Below are 22,303 nucleotides of genomic sequence, written 5' to 3'. Positions count from 1 at the left end.
CACAACCAGCCTTCCTATCCAGCTTTATCTATTACTGTTCTCCATCCCCTGCTCTGTGCTCCAGATGAATTTCAATACCCGCACCCAAGCCCAACTTTCCCACCTCCTGGCCTTTCCCCGACATCTCTGCATGGCCAGATGTGACCTGTACTTTAAGGTTCACTGGTGCTTTCTCCAAAAAGACTTCTTCAACTCTCCCTCTTTTCTAACTGCCTATCAAAAGCTGCAATCCCTTTAACAGTCCCATAAAAAGATGCATGTTCTTTTCTGAACTCCCAAAAACTTTAACTGTGTCTTTATAGTGATATTTATTGCTGTCTACTTTGTAGGTATTTAGGTGTAGTGTATTATCTTCCCTACCAGTCGCAATGTCCCTGGGGAAAGGTTAGAGTAGGGGCAGAAACAAAAAGAATCATGCTTTGATTCATCTTCATAGTTTCCACCAAACCTATTACCATGTATCGATTATAGTAGTTCTCAATAAATATCCTATGAATAAATTAATGCATGAGTGAATAAACAACTACATGAATGAATAAACGAATGCATGAATAGTAACATACAGAGAGAAAAGTTAAGGATGTGAGAAAGATGAATTTCTTAGGGATTTTTCTCTACACACGTATCTGAGTTAAAAAAAAAAAAAAAAATCAACAGATGCACAGACCTTCATTCCAGCTAATGATAGCATGTTGTTCAGTTTATACATCCCAGACTGCACTGGTGTTGTATACAGCAGGGCGTCATTAAACTGAAAGTAAAAGCATTTCATAGGACAAAATAAACAAATTTCAGCTACAAGGATATTGATAAGATATAAAAATAAAAAACAACAGCTAACAGCTCTCTGAATAAAATACTCATTTTCTGCTTATATACACTAGAGCCACAAAGAATGTTTTATTAGAACATTATTAAAAAGCCAATTTCTGGAAAATGTGCTTCCTTTCCACATTCTATAACAGATTTAATGTTTTCTGAATTCTAAATCCCACTAAGGTATTACAGTCTGTCTAAAATGAATGATTAAGACAATTCCTCCAAAGTAGAAACAAAATAAACTAAATTCCAAAAGGAAATAATTTCCTGATTATGCATCCTAACAGATTTTACTTGTATTTCCTATACTCAAAATGCAAATAAGCAATATAAGTCAAAGAGGCCACTAAAAAACTGATATTTGAATGTGCTAAGCTTATCTGCCACATATAAATGTGTCCTCCCGTCAAGCAAGCATTTCTGCCTCCGACAATTAGAACTACACGTGGCCTCTTACCAGGAAGAACATTCGGGGCTGCATGACTTTCCGAGACAGCTTCATCAGAGTTCCTTCTTTGAGAAAAACCTGATTCATCCAAACAAAGACATATTTAGTCCTACCATCATAACACAATGACAATATGCATACAATTTCCTTTTCAACTTTCTTCCCCCAGAATTTTTTTTGTGGGGTCCAGAGAGACATAGTTTCCTTGTGACTTTTTATAGTCAGTTTCTTCTGAAACCCTGTAAGTCATTTAGGAACCGGACAAACAAGCATTTCGTAAATCCCATACTGGCCTCAGGGGTACTGTGTGGACTGACACGTAATTGACTGAGTGTGTACTTGATCTTGAGGCATATCCAACATCCAGACAATTGCATTTTGCAATTCTCCTGCATTCATTCCCTAGGCCATATTTGTGCTTTATGAGCAGCATCAAAATACTAATTTTCTCCCTCCCCTCATAATCTTCTCTTACATTAAGATTTTAAATGAAATTGTTTTCAAAGCTGTGTGAGGTCAGTTGGTATTACACAATAAAACGATCCCATTAAATCAGATACTCTGTGGGGTCCCTTGCCATTCTCCTAATTGAATTGGACTTCTGGTCACAGTGACTTACATCATGAATGTTTTGAATGGATACAGAGATCCAGCTTGAGTCAAGGAAGAGTAACAGTAACAATTACCCTATTTTCAAAACTGTAATGAAAAACACCACATACAGATGGTATCTAAATGCATTGTTTTAAATTTGCAAAACACTTACCCGTCCAGGCTGCACTATTTCATGGTGTCCATTTAAGCTGTACTGAATTTGCATGAGTTTCTGAAAGTTGTCCTACAGAAAGATAATGTAGAGAATGTGAAGGCCTAGGCTTCCAAGGTCAAGAATAACCAAGCCACTAATAATAAGACACTTATTCACTGGGCTGGCCAGTTAACTCAGTGGGTGAGAGAGTGTGGTCGAGGGGTCAGATCCCTGTACTGGCTGGCCACCAAAAAAAAAAAAAAAAAAAAAAAAAGATACTTACTCCTTGCTTCATGGTGTCATTAGCATGGTTGGCTACCTCTATAACAACAGCAAGGGCATCTAAAATATGTAGAAACAGAAGATGCATTTGGTCATTACTAGTGAAACAAACAGTTTGCAACATTAAACAATTCCAGACAACAAGATAGCTAGCTCATAGCAACCAACCCCTCGAGGAGCTTGGTTGACTGTAAGTAGGCAGATACAGATGGAGACATTCGATGAAGGCAAAACCAAAGAAGAACAGGCAAAAACAATACTTAGGGAAAAAACGAGCCAAAGAAACTAAAGAGACGTTGTAGACCATGTTTATCAATAGCATGAACGTCAGGGGTGTTTTGTGCTGAGATGTGATCATCTGTTGAAGTTTACAGGATAAGGATAGGATTTCATCAGTATAAACTGTTTTAGGAGAGAAGGATTGTGAGAGAAAAGGATCCTGATATAGGAAACAAGAACTATGAGAAATGAGTATTTAAGAGGCTCAGCCTCCTTCTTGGTCTGATTCCAAGAGGCGTGAATTAGAAATGGGAGAAATGCTACATAAAGGTGTACTAGACCTTAGGAAATCACAAGCAGCCTTTTCTGAACTGGGTTATTTAGCTTCATGGGACTGTCTGTTTTATTCTTATTGACCTCTTGTCTTTAGAAAAGTGTTTTTGAATGCTCCAGTCTTGCCATCTTTGTAACTAGATATAAAGGAAAAAGTCTGCTTTTTGTCTGCTTTCGGGCTGCAGTTATCTTCAACCCAAGTCAGTACTGCTCCCCTATGGACATGTGTGAAGACAATTTTTGTCTGTCTCAGTGACCGGGAAGGTCCACTGGCCCTCAGTGGATAGGAGGCAGAAATGTAATACCCTGTAAATCTCATTAGAAACCCACACATTATCCTGTACAATATGACAGTGGCATTGCCATTGAGAAAAACTAGCGGGGAATTAATGAGAGAAGCATGCCCTCCTGATACTGCTGTGGCAGTGACAGTAGTCATCACCAAAAGGACTATTTAAAAAAAAAAAAGATCAACTTCTAAAAAAAGATGGAGGTTTCTTTAGTCCACCTACTATAACCTACAAAGAGATTCTCTTTCTGGTGCCAACCCTGGAGGTTTCTGTATTCTTTAAATATGTATTATTATCACTGTTGTTAAAGAAAAGCAGTATTTTTCCTTACATAGGGACTCCAACTATATATCAGAATTTACTGCACCTGACACTCTCTTCATGGCACCTATTTAAAAGGTTACCTTGGACACACTCCTTGCTTTCTAGCCTATTGGACTTCCCAGAGGGCAGTGCAGAGAAGCCTTATAATTTAATGAATGGATGAAGGACAAAGCTGCTACTATATGGTCACCTGGCCTCCAAGCTCCGCCTTCTCCAATCCATTCTGCAATTCTACTTTCCCCACATCATCTCTTTAAAAGGCCCTGACGACTCTATTCCTTTAACTCTTCTGCCTACCTTTCAAAGGTCTGTCTCACTTTGCCTCACCCTCAAACAATCTAATCTGCAGCTGCTCACCACCTGCCTGCTCTGCCTCTGGCCACAGAGGGCACCTCACTGTTCAGTGATTATTCTAATCTGTGTCTTTGCTGAAGTGTGTAATTTCCTTTAAATAAGCTCCTTTATCTCTGGCTCTATATTTGTTTTTCTGTAAAATGGAACTAATAACTTACTTTTCTTGAAGGTAGAAGCCCTGGGATCTGGGACAGATGTTTCCTTCCTATTCACAAAGTCCTACCTACAATTTTCATCCTCAGGAGAGAGACTCTGCTCTGGAATGCCCACTCTTCCTCTCGCCCACCCTTCAACACACTGTCAGTCCCACTGCTCTCTAAGCCAAGCTTCCCTGCCTCTTCAACCATCCTACTTCTCCCTTTCTTCCAAATGATTCTGTACTGCTCAGTGCATCTTACTTTAAAGCCATATGCTTTGTTCTTTTTTTTGATGGATATTACAACTTTTTCATCACTTACACTGTATGTTTACTGAAGTCAGAAAACATGTCAGACCCCCCCCACCCCAAACTTTTCCTTTAAAACAGCGTAACACTTGCAAATAGAAGATAACAGAGAAGGGGACGAGGGAAAGTAAAATAAAGAGAATGAATAAGAATCTCTACAAAATGGGTTAAAAACCTGTTCAACTTTTTAATCTGAAACTGTAAAAGATGCACAAGAATGTGAACAAAACTCATAAAATTAATAGGGTTGACATGGACTTGTTTAATGTGTTTCTGGAGATTAGAACTAAGAATATACCTGCTACATTTGAATGAGGTAGCTTGGGGAATGGATAGAAAAAATACACCTGAATAGAATTAATCCTTGTATTTGTGTGCTGTGAAGGAGGGAGAGACAGAAACTATGTATGACAAAGAAACTCTGATTATCCCATGAATGTCAATGAGTCCCTTGTGTTGTAATGGACTATTTCCCTTAAGTACTACCAGGGGTAAGGGGTGGAAGGGTATAAGGCTAATGCCCAAGCATTAAACAATCCCAGAATAATACCCTATTTTAGACATTATCCCTGATTTGTAGTTTGGTCACTTCACAGACTCGTGATTTTAAAGCTTGAAAGGACCATCTGTTTCAATGTTTGTTTTTAAAAGACAAAGAAATGAACATCTAGAGACACTGAATGTGCCAAGGGCACAGAGTAACCAAGCCCAGGAAGACGAAGCTTCCTGACCCATGCTGGGTCCACTCCCCCAGGAGGCTGGTTCTCACAGAGGGCTGGCCTGGATCCCTCTTGTTCCTATGATCTCACCTGCCACTAGCACCACTTTATCACTTTGTCTATTTCTATATTAATCTGCCCCAAAAAGAGTTTCTTAAAAGGCTTCAAGTCTTCTTACAAATAAATAAGAGTTTTGTACATGGGTTTTTTACCAGTTCATTTTTACTTTCTAGGTCTAAATAAACATAATATAAACACTTTTGCAATATATGAGACCAAATAACAAAAGTTATTTACCTTGAGTGTCTCTGTAATCTCCATCATCTTCTATGAGATTCTTCAAATAATCTGAAAAGAAAAAAATTATAGTATTCGAGGACAATAAATCAATGAGCCCAAAACACTTATCTTTCTTTTTCAATACTTTAGTCAGTCTTGTTGGTTAATATACAAGAGTGTGCTAACTTTCTAAAAATGTAAAACAATAAAGCCCTGAGATCCATTTGAAATCAGGACACAGAATCAGAGCTAGAAAGAGCTTTAGAGGTCACACTGGTCATGCTAGAGATGAGGAATCAGATTCTTCAGCAAAGGGACTCCCTCAAGTCACACAACCTCTTGTGGCAGAGCCAGGATGAGAACGCAGCTCTCTTGATGCCCAGGTTCAGCTCTCTTACCCCAACACACATGGAATACCTTAATCTCCAGATAGATGCATGTCTAGTACAAAATTCTAAGGATTAATAGATCCAATGCTTAAAGGACTCCTGGATTTGTCAATCTAAGAGTCTAACAATACCCAGGACACCAAGAGAACTCAATATATGAGTCTAGACAGGTGGTTTTCAAGTGGGGATGAATTGTAGGGCTGGCCACTTAGCTCAGTTGGTTAGAGCACACACTTAGAACATCAAAGTCAAACGGGCATGAATTTGCCCCCCAGGGTACATGCGGCAATGTTTGGACACAGTTGTGGACAACTGAGGGGAAGGAGGTGCTCCTGGCATCTCGTGGTTAGAGGACACGGACGCTGCTCAACATCCTACAAGGCAGTTCTACAACTGATGAAGAATTATCTGACCCAAAATGTCAACTGGACTGAGATTGAGAAATCCTGGTCTAGATGAAGATGGTCTGTAAATAAGTAATTTGGTATATAGTGGTTCTTACAATGCAGGAAAAAACTGAGGCAATAGATTATATTTAATAAATCTTTAACACCAAGGACTGTCGTAAGATTTCAAGGCAATACTTCCTTCTCTGCTGAAAAATGCTGGACGGCTTCCCATACCAATCATATGAACACAAACTCCTTTCCCTGAAATTTAAAGTCCCTCCCTACATGGTCCCTGCTGACTTTTCTGACTTTCTTGCTACTGCCTAACAAAGCCCCTTTGTTCTTACCAAAATTTGCTTCTGCAAAGTTCCTTAAGCACTTCCCATGAGTTCCTTGGCTCCACACCCTTTTGTCTGAGATACCCTCTTCTATTAAATCCCTTTCTCTGTCACTGCGTATACAAATTGTACACATATTCTTTAAGGCCCATGACAAATTCTTCCTCGCCTATTAAACTTGCCATTTGAAAGAAGTATTTCCTCCCTTTGAATAATACATGACATGCAGTCTCACTTTACGCCTCTGATCATTTTCCTTTTCAGTGGACTCAAAGCTCTCTGTGGGCAGGAAATCTGATTCACCTTTCTCTCTCTCACAGCACTTAGCCAGGGGCTCTGCACACAGAGGACAGTGAATGCTTAATAAATAAAAAGAATACATTATCCTAATGCCAGTGGGAGTTGAGAAATGGAAGGAGGAAAGACATGTTCACAGACTGAATGCATTTTTATCAGCCCCAATCTCTATCTCGGTGGCAATATTATGAAACAGATATAATTTTATCCCACCGATTTATGAAGTCATGTTCAAAGGCACAAAGAGAAAGCTGGATGTCAATGCCAGCTTTTCAAACATAACAGATGACACAAACACACATGCCCAATTGCTGAAACTTTGCACACCTTCAAGACAGTGATCCAAGAGCCTGTGTGAGTCTAGACATGCAACTTATAAGCACCTGGCACTGGCATAAGCTGTGGTGAGACATCCTGTGTGACCACATTAAGCTTCCCTGGAACACGGCACAGGTTCTGTCTTGCCAGGGACCTTCATTAGCAATTTAGATTTTATAAGAATCTCAACGCACAGGTTGGAGAGCATGCTCCCAGTCAAACAGATATGAAAACCACAAAAACTAACAAAATAGATTGATTATACATTATACTTTGCCTCACCTGGAGATGAAAAATAAACTTATGATTACTCTGACCCCACTCAGAATGCATTTCATATATAAGCCATGCTTGGTGAGACAAACTTACCTTTCCTATTAGATGTCCTCAATGCCTAACCTACCTCATCAATAAAAACTGGTTTTCCTTAAGCCTTTAGTTTGCTGAAGAGTGTGGAAAGGAAAGCAGATTTACCTAAATGTCAGATTCATGGTGGGTTCCTCTTTTGTCTTAATTCTTGCTTTTTTCTTTTCTTCTTTTTTTGGAGGCTGGCTGGTACAGGGATTGAACCCTGGACCCTGGTGTTATCAACACCACCACACTCTAACCAGCTAAGCTAACCGCCCAGCCCCTTAAATTCTTGTATTTTTTTAAATACAGAAGTATATCCATGCAAACCAAGACATTTTTCTAAACCAAAAGAGCTCACTGGAAGATGTCCATATTAGGAAATCCTGACCTTGGAATCACTGTGCTGAGCCTGATAAGCTTCTGAGTTGCATTTTCTCTGCTTACATTCAAGCTCAGCCGCTGGCCTGTCTATCTGAACTTTCAGGAACAGAGTTTAAATACACAAATTGGCTAAGCAGAAAACCTACACTAAGATGTTGCAACATCACGTTACTAAAACAGGAAATAATGAAGTTAGGTTAACTTTCCTTACCAATTTTTAAAAACATCTTAATGGTCTAAAATTCACCTTTCCAACTTATCCATCCCTATTTTTAGAGCCTCTTGTTATAGTACATACATCCTTTTGAGAACTTTAACCTTTTCAGAGAAGACAGGACCACGACTCCCTTAAACAGTTAAGTATCACCCAGTGTCTGAACTGCAGCACGAGAAGGATATGACTGATCACCATCTGAGTCAGATGGGAGAAACACGAAAACTACTAGCTGCCCAGTGACTATTATAACCAAGGTGAAGTCCAGGAGAGGAGACCAGACAGACAAGCCTGCATTGGTCATAGGGAACTATTTACTACCTACCATTTAGGACCTAGCATCCTGCAGAAGCTTTCATAATAACAATGAGGAGAGCAGTCATTTCAGTTTGCCATGTTAGACTAGTAGTATTCTATGACTTTCCTGCTTTTGCCAAAACAAATTAAGCATTGTTCAAAACTTCACTAATGCACTGGCTGGTTAGAGTGCAGTGTTGACAACACCAAGGTCAAAGGTTCAGATCCCTATAGTGGCCAGCTGCCCCTCTAAAAAGAACAAAAAACAAAACTTCCCTAATAAAAATGCCTCAAACACCACTAAGATTATTTTTAACAAAGAAAAAAATGGTTGGTGCAGTGGGTATGGGCACCATAAAATGTACTCCTTGGCCACCAGGTGGCATCGCTGATTAACAAAAGTTAACTCCTGCTCATCATCACCATTACCCAACATTAGCAGTGCAAAATTAACCGAAACCCACCATGTGCAACCACCAGGGATATGCAAATTCACTTTTCTCCTCATATATAAGGTCCAGGATGAAAGGACAGGGACCCAAGAATGACTGTATCTTGATAGAGGTCTAAGATTTCTATATAAGGAACCCTCATAAGCCTTACCACCCCTTGATTACCTAATCGACAAACTTAAAACAGAAAACTATTCAGAAGTACAGTTTATCTTTACTAAAAATTAGTCATCTGTGAGAATCTGGGACTTTCTGCATTCACCAGCCAGTCAGATTCCTGGACCCTGTGCTGAGAAACGGTTGGCAGCAGAGCACAGAGGAAATGAGCATCTATAGAAGGGAGAACATTCCAAAGTCAAGTGTTTTGAATTTGAGGACATGTCTTGTTTTGTATTATTTAGGTTTCTTCTTTCCTCCATAAATAAGTAGTGAGATCAGCGATACATACAGAACTATGGGATCCAGAGAAATATCAGTCTAGTCCATAAGCCTGTTTGACAAAGTTTAAAATTTTGAAAAAAGCAACCGAAAATTATCCTGACATATGAAACAAAGTATGGATTATTTTAAATACCAAAAACAAAGCTCAAGTGTCCAGTTACAAGACTACGGACATCTTCCAGGCAGTTGGTGAAGGGATCAGGAGCCCTTGCTTGGAAATTGAAGATAGAAATTCTTACTATCCAGCCAAGGCAAGGGTCTTTGGCCATGCCCTTTAGTGTGTGTCAGTATCCTCATACAGAAAATAAGTGGACTGGACCAGATTGAAAAACTGTAATAATTCTCATTCTAAAATATGAAATATATTTTTGTTTAATACTAAAATACATTATGGAAACTTTGGAAAATTAAAAAATCATGGAAAAAATTCAAACCATGAATAACACCTCTCTAAAATAATGATTACAATTTTAAAGTATCTCCTGTTTTTACAAATGCTTAATTTCACTTAATTTTAATAATTTGTAGGATTTTATGCCTTACTTAAAGAATTCTAGCTCATACATTTTTTTCCCATAGGAATAGTTGAATTGTAGTATTCTATTGTTAATTTTATGTCATTTTAGTGTGTTTTGGCAATTACAAATAGGATGGCCATATATCCTAATTTGCCATGATCTTGCCTTGACACCTACTGTCCAGGCATAATTATAAATAGTGTTTTCTTTCATTTTTGCAAGTTAACAGATTTAGATGATAAAATGTGTGATCACTTTAATTATAAGTAATACTGACTAATATCTTGATATCTTTATCTTTTTCCATAATTTCAGATTATTTCCTTAGGAACGATGGGAATAAAAAATTTGTTTAAAAGAATTTTTATTTTGGGTGGCTGGTCAGTCGCATTCCAGACCTTGGTGTTACTAGCACCTATTCAACTGATCTAAATAGCCATCCCTAAAAGAATAAGTATTTGATATAGATCAGGAGAAACCTTTCCTAACAGGATATACCAATTTAAAATATCATAAATATCATAAATACCAGTTTCAGTAAATGATTGTCAATTTTGTGTGTTGTAGTTTTTAACTGCTAATATACTAGAGGGAATTAACAGCTTATTTAAATTGATATTTATGATTCAAAGGAATTGAGACATGCCACTGTGTATTTTTGGCATTTGGCTGGTACGTGCTCTAACCAACTGAGCTAACCAGCCAGCCCTTAGGTACACTTTTGTATCTGAGTTGTTTGTTCATATTTTTAGTCCAGATGTCTATTTTTAGTATTCTTATCAAAACAGTAAACTTTTTTCATATTTGCTACAAATATATTTTCTGATGTGCCATTTCCTTTTTTAAAACTTTGACTAGGGCCAGCCCATGGCTCACTTGGGAGAGTGGGTGCTGACAACACCAAGTCAAGAGTTAAGATCCCCTTACTGGTCATCTTTAAATAAAATAAATCCCAAAAAACAAACTTTGACTATATTTTAGACTTTTAGAATGTTCTCATTATTTAGAAAAGTTAAAAGGTATCAATATTTTCCTTTACATTTGCTTTGTTATTTTTGGCCTAGAAAACCATCTTTCCTTGGAGTTTTAATAAATAGCCTATTTAATTTTTCCTGGTTTTCCTATAGTTTAATACTTCATATTCAGTTCTGATTTTAGTATATGCATTAAAGTATGGTTCTTGATTGGTTTTTCAAATTATTAACGGGTTATTCAATAAACAATCCTTTTTCTCTTATCTTGTGCTTCCTATTTTGTTATATATTAGATGCTTATAAACAACAGGATCTATTTCAAGTTATTTCCTTGTTCCAACGACAGAATAATTATTATTTTTAAAAAATCAACAGATATATTCTTGCCATGGTATTGCATATTTTTAATTGTTGATGCTTTAGAATATGGACTGACTGGTGTTTCCCTCCAAGAATATTCTTGTTTTTGTTTTGTTTCGGGTAGCTGGCCGGTACGGGGATCCAAACTTGTGACCTTGTTGCTTCAGGGCTGTGGCTGTAACCAACTGAGCTAACTGGCCAGCTCCAACCAGAATATTCTTTAATAATGTATTGTATTAATTCCCATGCACAAACTAATTTTGGAAGTATTGATAAAATCCCCAAATTCTAAGTTAACCTTAATGAGAACATGAAGCATTGTTAATACTAGTATGTCAGAAGTTAAGTAATGGTTCTATAGTGCAAGGTACCATTTTATCTACAAATGGAAAACTGTGCACTTCATGAGGACAAGGAGTCAATTAATTATCCTTATATCCCCAGCACCTAGAGCAAGGTCTGTTACATATTCATTTAATGTTTGCTGAATTTATGGTGGATTAAATGACATTCATTTAGGGCTGCCACTTCTTGTTTCAAACTTTACTAAGCAGTTGAGATGATATTTTGAGGGTCTCACTGCCTAATTAAAAAGTGCTGTGGCCCCTGGCTCCAGTGCTTCTGCTTCTCAAATATTAGTTCAATTCTAGTCCCTGATTATGTGGCCCAGGGCTGCCTCATGTACATGGGATGCTTGCCTAAGTTAGAGAAAGTGACCTTCCTGGGCTCTCAGCCTCACAGTAAGCAATGCCTTTCTGTGAATTAGAATGGGTCCCTTCTCTTGGGCTGATGTAGCCCCTCATCAGGGCACAAAATACAGTGAGTGGAGTGCCGTGCAGACTTGGACCATAGTCAGGCACTCTTGTGCAGGGCTTAACCCGACTGATAACCCTAGTCCCGAGGTGGCATCCCCAAAGGACTCACAAACCAAACTGACTCCAGGCTCATCCTATGGCAAAATTTTGGAGCAGATCACACAATGGACAGAATCTCTTCTGGGTCCCTTTTTAGTGGCATTGACTGGCTAGGCATATCTAGAGTGCCTTAGAGGAGTCAAATGCGCAGGAAGTCTCTCAACGCAAGTAAGCATCCATTAGTTGACTTGGCTGAGACTGCTTTTCTTAGTGGATATATTTTTCAATCATTAAAGCTGTCAGTTTATCAAGTAAGAATCTTAAGTGTACAGAAAAGGCCTTAGCACAGTCAAGCTACACTTAAAGAAGCTCTTACCTATATCTGGTCCCACCACCCTGACCATCAACAAAGAGTAAATTTAGGTTTGGGGAGATACGAATATCTTACTACCCAAAAGCCAAATGAAGAATAAAGCAAATATAAGCACCAAAGTGAGTTTGAGTTTAACTGAATTTGAGTGTTTTTTTCAACTGGAACAGTTCCTGATGTGAATCCATGATTCTGACAAAAACTGTGAAAGAAACTCTTTAGCAACAGATTCTGCTTGCTATATCTTTGCCAAGACCCAGCAATAGAGGCATCTGGCTTCTTGCAGGGAATCTGGGTCAAATCTGCACTAAGAATTGTGCAAAGAATGGCTTTGTTGTAACATCTATGGTAGAATTCAGGGTATCTGCAATGTTGGATGGGCAAAAACAAACACACAAACTAACTTTCTCGCTTTCACTAACCCCTAAGTGAAATTTAAATTTCCTTCCGTCATGACTAGGCAGCAAACTGAAGAAGTATCAGTGATACCTGTGACTTTATCCCCATAGAAATCACAGATATTTTTATAGCATATTACGGTTGTAGCAGACATCTCAAAACATTGTTTACTCTCATCACTACTTCAAAATAATGGTTGTTATTAGATCTGTCAGCAGATCTTCTTAGTTAATGCAGTACCAAAGAAGCACTTGTATTACTAAGTCACGCTTAAAAAACATTTTAATAACTGTATTTCAGCCCAATTGGTTTTCATTTTAATCTTACGTATTTTATTCTATAACTTTAAAAAAAAACTGTCCTGAGAAGGGGTCCATAGGCTGTGTCAGACTGCACAAAAAAGGTTAAGAACTTTTGTTCTATAGAGAAGGTGAAGTTACATTGAAAAGTAATAGAACAAGCAGATAAAATGTGCTTATACCCTAACGTCCTTCCATAGTATTAAAATAATTCATGGAAGAAAAATAGAAAATAACATAAAATAAAATATTTCATGGATATAATTTAATACCATCTCTCAAAATACCTTGGTTCCCAACTACAGTTAAAAATGAATTGCAGCAGAACATGAGCCGAACTAATTACAATGGGAATTCTGAATAGCACCTTCCTCTTATTTCACATTGCTTTATATCAGGGCCTTTGGGTTCATCAGAAACTAAATTCCTCAGCTGGAGTTCAGGACAGCCCTACTTTTTTTTATCAAGTTCTGCCTTAGAGAAAGTGTTAGAATTACTTTCAATGTACACAATTAGCCAGTTTTAACAGAAATACTTGCTAAATAGAAATTTTTCAGTAAGGGTTTTTTTGTTTTGTTTTTTAATAGTTATCCATTAATTAAATTAATTAATTAATTTTTGGGGGTGTCTGGTCAGTACAGAGATTGAACCCTGGTCCTTCGTGTTATCAGCACCATGCTCTAAACAACTGAGCTAACTAGCCAGCCAGCAGATGTTTTTAATATCCCATTTTCTACCAATGTGGGAAATCCTAGATTTCTAAAACCTAGAGGGAGTTAATACCATATCAGACTGAAGGCAAATACTAAAGGAAAAAGTAATATAATACGTTGTTAAAGCAACCTTTAATAAAACATAAATATTTTGAACAAGATCAAAGAAACTACCTGATCCACATTTAATCAAAGTTCAAAGGACTGTTTTTTTTCCTAAATATAGACATGGAAAAGATTTTTCAGAGGAATTTTTACATTATATTTTTCATTATATTTTCCCCACCATGATCCTCACTGATTCAACTTGTTTCAACCCCAATGCAATAACTTCCCACAAATGAAAGCCCTTTTATTGAAAAAATATTATATAACATACAACACAGGTAGAGACAAAAAAAATCTATAAGGGTCTATGATTGTCATGTGCGGATGGTAGAATAAGGACAAGGCCTTTGCTTTTTTGTAATACTTATATGTTTTATACACATAAAAGATCCCTTCAAAGAAAAAAGTGACCCTTACAAAAAAAACAAATCAGCAGAATGCTTCCTTAAAATGAATGAATATCTGTTGTGACTGTTACTTGCATTAAAGTCCGCCTCTGCATTTAATAGGTTTATGATCTGGTTGAGAAGATGTGAGATAGACCCATGCAATAAGTTTACAACTAAAAGATTCAGTCACAAAACAGGTGGCAAAATCAATACAATTTTTAGGAATTGAGAAGAGGAAGAGCTCAGTGGGAACCTGAGTGGTTGGGGGCTGCTCCCAAGAAGAGGCAGGGGCCAGCGCTGTGTTTTTGCCAGTGTATACGGGTGTCCAGCTCAGGGTCGGCCCATATACATATATGTTGAGTGAGTGATTAATGGAGGAGAGAATCTGGCTATGAAGAACAGGTTTCAGGATACAGTGAGAAACCTACTGCTGCTGGAGTGAAGGAAAATAAGGTTTGGGTAATTGGGTTATAAACTGTGGTCTTTATACTATGGATAAATAAGTTTTCAGTTTTTCAGACAAGCAGAATGCAAGTGTATCCTTGGAAGAGAAATTAGGCGATAATGTGCTAGACCACATGGGGAACTCTGATAAGAATCTCTGATGAGAGGTGGCACGACCAGTAAGGAAGACATTGCCACGATTTGGCTTGAGTTTAGAAAGACCTAGCCTGGAGCATAATAGGGAAATGGGAAGAACAGGAACCAGAGGTGGAGGGAAATTTGTTGGCAGATCCTACCGGGGAGGAAAGAAGAGGAAAGGGAAGGATTTCAGTCCTCTCCCCAATTTTGTGCCTGGATGACTAGAAGAATACTTTCTCTCTTCAGTGTTATCTATTGATCCATTCATCCATGCAACATTTTTTTTTTTTTTTTAAATGATGACCGGTAAGGGGATCTTAACCTTTGGCTTGGTGTTGCCAGCACCCCGCTCAGCCAGTGAGTGAACCGGCCATTCCTATATAGGATCCGAACCCGTGGCCTTGGTGTTATCAGCACCGCACTTTCCCGAATGAGCCACGGGGCCGGCCCCATCCATGCAACATTGAGCAGTGCTACTGTATAGGGATTCTCAGCCGCAGAAAAAGAAACAACTTTTCATTTCCCTAAGCCTCTTGGTTAACTGAGTCTCTGACCTGTGCCAGAATCATGCCAGACACTAGGCCAGGATAATAAAGACAGTCCCTACCCTGAAGAGATGAGGAAATAAGCAATGGTAAGAAATGAATGCTGCTCATGTAGCACTGTCTGTCTGTTTTCCTCCTCAAGGCTGCTTCATGATTCTCATTCCTCCCAACTTCAAAAAGGATCTGAGCCCCAAACAGATTTAAAGATTTGGCTTGATGCACTGGCTTTGAGTAGCCAATACAAAAGTAAAATTTACAAGCTTTTAGACTTAAGTAAATCACTCACTTTTTTCCCCCTTAAACATTTCATTACATAACTACATGCATTCTCTTAGATCTATTTTGAGTTGACCTTCAAAAAATACTACAGGAATTTAGTTGGAAGTTTTTTACTACAATGAAGGAAGAGATAGCCTAAGTAGAATACAGAAACCCAAATTACCTCCAGAGAATAAACACGGCAAGACAATAGGATGGCTGTTTGAATAGCAAGACTGCTCTATCTGGGGATTTCCACTTACCTTTCTCTAAAAGAATTCCAAAAGAAACAACTCTATCTTATCTGCACTTCATCTATGCATTTCTTAATCTTCCCCTTCCAAGGCACCAAGGTGGGAAGTGAGTCACTGAGTCAAGTAGGAATATTTTCCCTTCTCTGCCTAAAACTCATTAATAAATCAAAATCATCAGGAGTTGCCTAAATAAAATCTCACTCCCCCTTTCTACTCCTGTATATTCTGTGCATTTGGAATTACTCCAAATTCCAAAATGGAAATAAAAGTACTTATCTTATGAGGTTGTTGGCAGGATTCAATCATTTGAGCTTTGTTTATCCAAAGTTGGGGACTGTTAAATAAAAATTACAGGAGGCCATTGTTTTGGACTAAGCTCCTATACTAGACCAGACTAAAAATCAAAACAGTCACCCCTGCTAAATTCCATGTCACCAAACCCAAACTAAGCTGTCATCTGACCTTCCCAGAAATCAAGAGAGAGAGAGAACAGCCAAGTTCCCAAACAGGCCACTTAAAATCTTCAATTGGCATGATAATGAAGTTTCCTCTGCTTTAATCTTTACACATAAAAGATACCCTGAAGTAACCTGATGTTAACCAGTTATTTTTCCATTGTTCTGTACCCCTGATTCCCCCTTACAAGGAAAGTAACTTTGAAATGACCAATCCATTTTTTCTTGTTTCTGCTTTTGTAGCCCTTTTTCTTTCTACAAAGCCAACCTCTTTTGCTCAGTTCATTGGAACCCTTACTCTATTTCATGGAATGAAGTATTGCCTGATTCTAGAACTGCAACAAAGCCAGCTGACAACTTTAAATCTGATGTTAATTTTGTTCCTTGACAGGACCCAGTTATTAACATGTTTGAATAGATGTAAACTTAAGACTTAAGAATCCAACTTCTAAAAATCTAAGTGCATAGACAGGGACACTTTGATAGCATCTGTAGAAATATCTTACAAAATAGGGAATAATCAGAACTTCACAAAAATTAGTATTAAAAAAATCAGAATTTTAAATAAAAATATCAAATAAACCATCAGTATTGACCCCCATATATCCTTAGGATTATACAACCAAAGATGCTTCAACTAATACTATTTGTGTAGCCTTGGGCAGGACACTTCACCTTTTCAAAGGTGGCTTCCTTTTTAGAAGTCAACATATCCAAGTACCTTAGATATCTAAATTTCTATGTCTCAGTGTTGTTCTTTGAGCTAAAAACAGTTTTGCCTAGTTGGATGTTTTAAACATAGCTCAAAAACAAACAAAATTATTTCCTGAACAGCTTCAAAAAGTATCTAAAACTGACCCAGATATTTTGGGGGTAGTAAATGATAGATATAAGACACTCCACGAACTCAAGGAATTCACCATCAAATTAAGGAATCAATATTACAAATTATGCAAATATTAGCAAATTCACAAGGTATTGCATAAATATTTGCTAAGTCACATGGAGTAATCAGAGACAGTTTCAAAGAGAATGGAGGACTTCAAGGTAAGGCTTGGAGGAAGGGAAGAGTGTAAATCACTGGAAGAAAAGGCATAGGACAAAGAATACAAAGTCTATGTTATTTCTTTGCAAAGTCTACGTTCTTTCTTGGATTTTAGTCCTGACTTTGTGACCTGAACAAGCCATTTATCACTTTTGCTCCTCAATGAATCCACAATTATTGAAAGCCTACTATGTGTAAGGTATTGTGTGTCACTTAAATAATGAAGATTTTCCAATTTAAGAAAGAGGGGAATCTGATTTAAGATTAAACAAGACCTAGCTGAAAAAAATAACTCCAAGCTCATGTGACATTAGTATTATAAAACAAGCTAAGTCTTAAAGAGGATTTTTTTTTTTTTGGTGACTGCCTAGTACAGGGATCTGAACCCTTCACCTGGTGTTAGCAATACCACATGCTAAACAACCAAGTTATGTTAAAGAGAATTTTTAAAACTTGCTTTTGTCATTTCACCATTTCTCAATCAAAAACTCAGCATTAAACCTAAATTAAACATATGTAGCTTTTTTCCTGCTTAGATCAGCCACAGTCTGGGGAAAAAATATTTTTACATTAATACGTCAGAATCTTGCTCCATCCTTCTCACAGTTGAAACCATGGTTGTCTTTTGCCACTAAAAACAGTACTTCATTTGACAGCTGTGGAAATTGCCTAAGCCATTCAATAGCTGGTTTATGACAGAGCACTGAATTTATCTAGCAAAAACACAACATGTGTATCAGTACTTCCTTTTGTCCTGTGTATTCTAAATTGCTGCCAAAAGCAGAGAAAAGTAAGTACAGATGAACAGGATATCCTCAAAGTATTTGGTTTGCTTTGTGTCATTTCAGAGAGAAATCTAGTGCCTAATTCACAATTAGAAATTCAAATTAAACACTTGCCACACCTAGGGCAGCCAGGTTCTGGGGTTGAAAGGCAGGCCATCCCCCATCAGCTGTCTGTTTTTTACTACTCAAGCTTGAAAGGCCTGAAGCCTTTGCATAAAGGGAAAAAGGGAAATCCTGGTTTTCCAGAATTCACCCACTACCTCCATATAGCTCTTGGATTAAGAAAAAGTGATTAAGTTAATGAGAAAAGAATGCATACCATTTATTAAGGACATTAATAAAAACCAAGTGTCTCAAAATCTATTTACATAAAATTATAACAGATTGACTTTAGAGTTGTGGTGGCATTTGAATGTTCTTGTCCATTTCAACACATTTTTTTTTTGGTGGCTGGCTGGTATGGGGATACGAACCCTTGATGTCGATACAATTTTTAAGGCACATTATATATGTACATCAAGCCATGCACATCTAATACATTTTGGCAAATATTCCAGAGGACCTAGTTTTTTTGTGATGCCAAGCCACCTAATCTCTATAAGCCTGTTATCTCATCTATGAAAATAATGTTGTGATATATGCATGGCTATGGTAAGGATTTAAAGAGCCAGTGAGAGGTTACCAGAGGTGGGGAGGGGAAGGGGGTGGGGGTGGGACAAGGGAGAAATTGCTAAAGGGACATAAAAAATGATTACATTGTAAAATGCTGAATATATTAATTATCCTGATTTGAGCATCACATATTTCACACAGGTATTGATATTCAACTCTGTACCCCAAAGACATGTATAATCAACTATGTGACAATAAAAAAAAATCCAGTAAGTACAAAGCCCTGAGAACAGCAGATGCCTTCACTCAGATAATAGCTTCTTTCTTTTCTTTCTTTCCTTTTTTTTCTATTAATACAGTGGTAAACTAGGTAGACATAGCTTTGTAATCTTGAAGTTTATACTCTAGTAGAAGTACGGACCGATAACCATGAAAAAATAATAATAATGATAAGGATACCGCAAGTACTGCTACTAATAGCAGCTAATACTTATTTAGAACTTGCTATGACCAAAACACTATTCTAAGCACTGTCCACGTTTAGCTCATTGATTAATCCTCATAACAACCCTCTCAGGTAAGGAGCTAAGGCTATAATAGTGCTATACAAATATGTAAGTGAAAAAAAATTTTTTTTTAAATACATGAATAAAACAAATATGTGGGAATGACCCTGTAAGCCCCATTCTTGAGTAGTTAAGAAAATACCTTCTTGGGATCAATAATATTAATCAGGTAAAATGATGCACGGATGTGGGGTTGGGATGGTAAGGAATTATGCATATGAACGCCCAGAGGCAAACATGCACACAAGAATGATCAAAGAACTGAAAGCTGTTCAGTTCAGGAAATGTGCATGTGAGCTATATAAGCAATTTACAAATCCATATATTAGATAGAGTGGTTACTGGAGTGATTTAAAAAGAGGCATTTTTAGGAAAGGCAGAGTTTCATAGAGGCAACAAGAGTTGGTTGGTTGGTTGGTTGGTAAACTGCTGAAGAAGCCCACCTGTCAGCAGCAGCCTGTACTGGGGGATCCTCTGAACCGGCTTGAGGAGGTAGTGTTTGAGGGCCAGGTTAGCACAGCGTGGGCTCATCTGAAAGGAAAAGGCATCCAAAGTAAACACTAGTGTTTTCTAAGAAGCAAGAGACCCAGATTCAAGTGCTCAGGAAGCGAAACTTTAAACAGCCAGCAACTCTAGAAGGGAATTCATAGAGAAGCTCCCTTTTACTTTAAGGCACAACTGTTATGCTGAGAGTTAAAAGAAAGTCAGATCCATGACCAAGCCCACCTTCTCCTGTAAAGAGGTCTCTTGTGCCTCCAGAAAACTTGTTTGCAGCCCTCTTGCAGAGCGTGGAAGTCAGTCTGTGTTCTAGGCTAGTTAGAGCCTGCCCTCCCCAGCAGCTCCCACTTAGAGGAGCATTTGCCAATGTACTCATAAATACAGATGAATGTCAATGGACCAAGAAGGTAATGCATGGTCCCCAAAATGAGGCAGCAGTAATAAAACTACTGGGGAATTGAAATCAAATAATAATCAGAGCCTGTAGGCAATATACTCATAATAACAACAGGGCAGTGGTGGGGAGAATTGCAGAAATTAATGATAACCCGAAAAGCAGCCTTGCTAAGCATCCCTTCTCTAACAAGACTGAAGGATATAAAAATCTTTTTCAGATGAATGACCTTATAAAAGACAGCCTACAAATCATAGAGTATATGTAGGAACATTTGATTGTGGAACCACATTTTTGACTTGACCATGAAGACACTTGATTCTGCCTTTAAGGCTCTTTTCCATAGTATGTACAATGGACATCTCTGCCCATTCCTGAGCCTCATCCCCACTCTCCAACCCGAGTTTATTGTGAGGTGGCATCAAAATGATCAAGTAAAAATATCCCTTCATCCTGAGGGCCAAAATAAAATGTCCTATGCTTCTTATACAGCTAGGTGGGTTGGTAAGAGTTTTTTCAGATTTGCTCAGACTTTTACCTCTACCTAAACATGCACCTTTACTGTCTGGTACACAGAATAATTATGAAATTATAAAGATAATGCATGTTAAGAAAGCATCATTCATACAAGCACTGTTGATGAAGGCAGCTAACTCTCCCAGTCTTACGTCTTCTTTTGTTGCCAAGAAAACAGAACAACTCACTGGACACTGACCAAAACTCAGGTCAATCACCAGTTGCTATAACTATATCACATTTTGTTTTCTGATAGCATAAAGATACCACAGGAGAAGAAAAGAAGAAGAAGATTACAAATGATTTTAAAGTTTAGTTATTTGTCTATTGCACAAATTAGAAATCACGATACCATAATATTTTTTAAACTTTTCATTTCTAGTTTTGTGTGACTGAAATTCACTGGCCTTTCAAATTTCAAAACAGAGAACTAAATACTAAAATATAGTAACCCAAATTTTACCCCAAATTGGTGGAGTGGACTACAAGAAGATTTTAGTTGAAAACTAATATAAGCTTGCAGCCTTGTAGGTTTGAGTCAAAACATAAAGCCTAGGCTGACTCATATTATAAACAGGTTATTAAGTTTTCTTAGCTTTGACACTGAAACTGTTATTTATTTATCTAAAGGAAAACAAATTCTATTCCCCATCCATCATCGTAGATTAGTGGTTAGAAGATTAAAAGGAATGCTTAAGTTAAAAATAAGAAATGTTTCCCAGAGTAATCAAATTCAGAGACAGAAAGTAGAAGATTGCCAGGGGTTGGGGGAGAAGAGAATGGGGAATTAATGTTTCATGGATATAGAGTTTCAGTTTCACAAGATGAAAAGAGTTCTGGAGATTCAGTTGCACAACGATGTCAATGTATTGAAAACTACTGAACTATATACACTTAAAAATGTTCAAAATGGTGTTTACATTATGTGTAATTTACCACAATCAAAAAAAAAAAAAAAAAAGAAAAAGAAAGAGTGCTACCAAAATATTATTTTTCCAAGTCAAAATATTCTGGTGTTTAGTAAGATTTTCAGAATTAATTTTTGTATACTGTTTGAGTTCTCACCAATTAATTTGTTCAATTGCTTCTTTGATTTAGAAGGAATTATATTTTAATACTTTTTTGTTTGCAAGGTTTGTTTTCAAAGGCTACAAATTATTAAAGCTTCAAAAACAGAAAGAAAAAGAGACATTCAACATTAGATGGTTGCAAATACCTCAAATTCCCTAACGACGGCAGCAAAACCTGGGTTTTTCTTGCACTGCTCATCCAGCAAAGCTAAATTCTTATCAAATTCTTTGATGTATGTGGAATACATTTTTAGATATGGTCCCTTCTTTACAAAGATATCAGCAATTCTTTGTTGTTCAGTCCTATGGATGAAGAAGAGATACACAAAAATATAAAAGAGTCATTAATGTATCCAAAACACATCCCGTGATGACCAGAGTCTCACATCCAAGCCATCAGCTTATCATTTTTCCTCTTCTTTTCAGACACATCCCAGAGTGCCTGCTATTCACCATTTCCACCGCCACATCACATCTTGCCTAGACTCCGCCCGCCCTGTGACTGGTCTCCCTGCTTCCTCTCTTGCCCCCTCCATCCCATTCTTCAGCACAGCCAGAGAGTAAAAAATGCATATCCTATCATATGACTTGCAATGGCCTTCTGCTGAACTT

General features: G+C 37.6%; 1 protein-coding gene across 2 annotated transcripts in view; it reads right to left on the bottom strand.

The window, feature by feature from the left end:
* Positions 1–22,303, bottom strand: part of FGD6 (FYVE, RhoGEF and PH domain containing 6) — a 101,367-nt gene that overhangs the window by 17,602 nt on the left and 61,462 nt on the right. For both annotated transcript variants that reach the window (XM_063074939.1, XM_063074940.1), the window contains exons 7-13: positions 21,838–21,994; positions 19,657–19,744; positions 5,279–5,329; positions 2,299–2,357; positions 2,034–2,105; positions 1,277–1,345; positions 668–751 (exon numbers count right to left, since the gene is read on the bottom strand). In XM_063074939.1, coding sequence (XP_062931009.1) covers positions 668–751; positions 1,277–1,345; positions 2,034–2,105; positions 2,299–2,357; positions 5,279–5,329; positions 19,657–19,744; positions 21,838–21,994 — 580 coding nt within the window. The remainder of the gene's footprint in view (positions 1–667; positions 752–1,276; positions 1,346–2,033; positions 2,106–2,298; positions 2,358–5,278; positions 5,330–19,656; positions 19,745–21,837; positions 21,995–22,303) is intronic.

Source organism: Cynocephalus volans, chromosome 12 (assembly GCF_027409185.1).
Source record: "Cynocephalus volans isolate mCynVol1 chromosome 12, mCynVol1.pri, whole genome shotgun sequence".
NCBI lineage: Eukaryota > Metazoa > Chordata > Mammalia > Dermoptera > Cynocephalidae > Cynocephalus > Cynocephalus volans.
The sequence above is the reverse complement of the archived record's forward strand: the minus strand, read 5'-3'. Positions and strand labels throughout refer to the sequence as shown.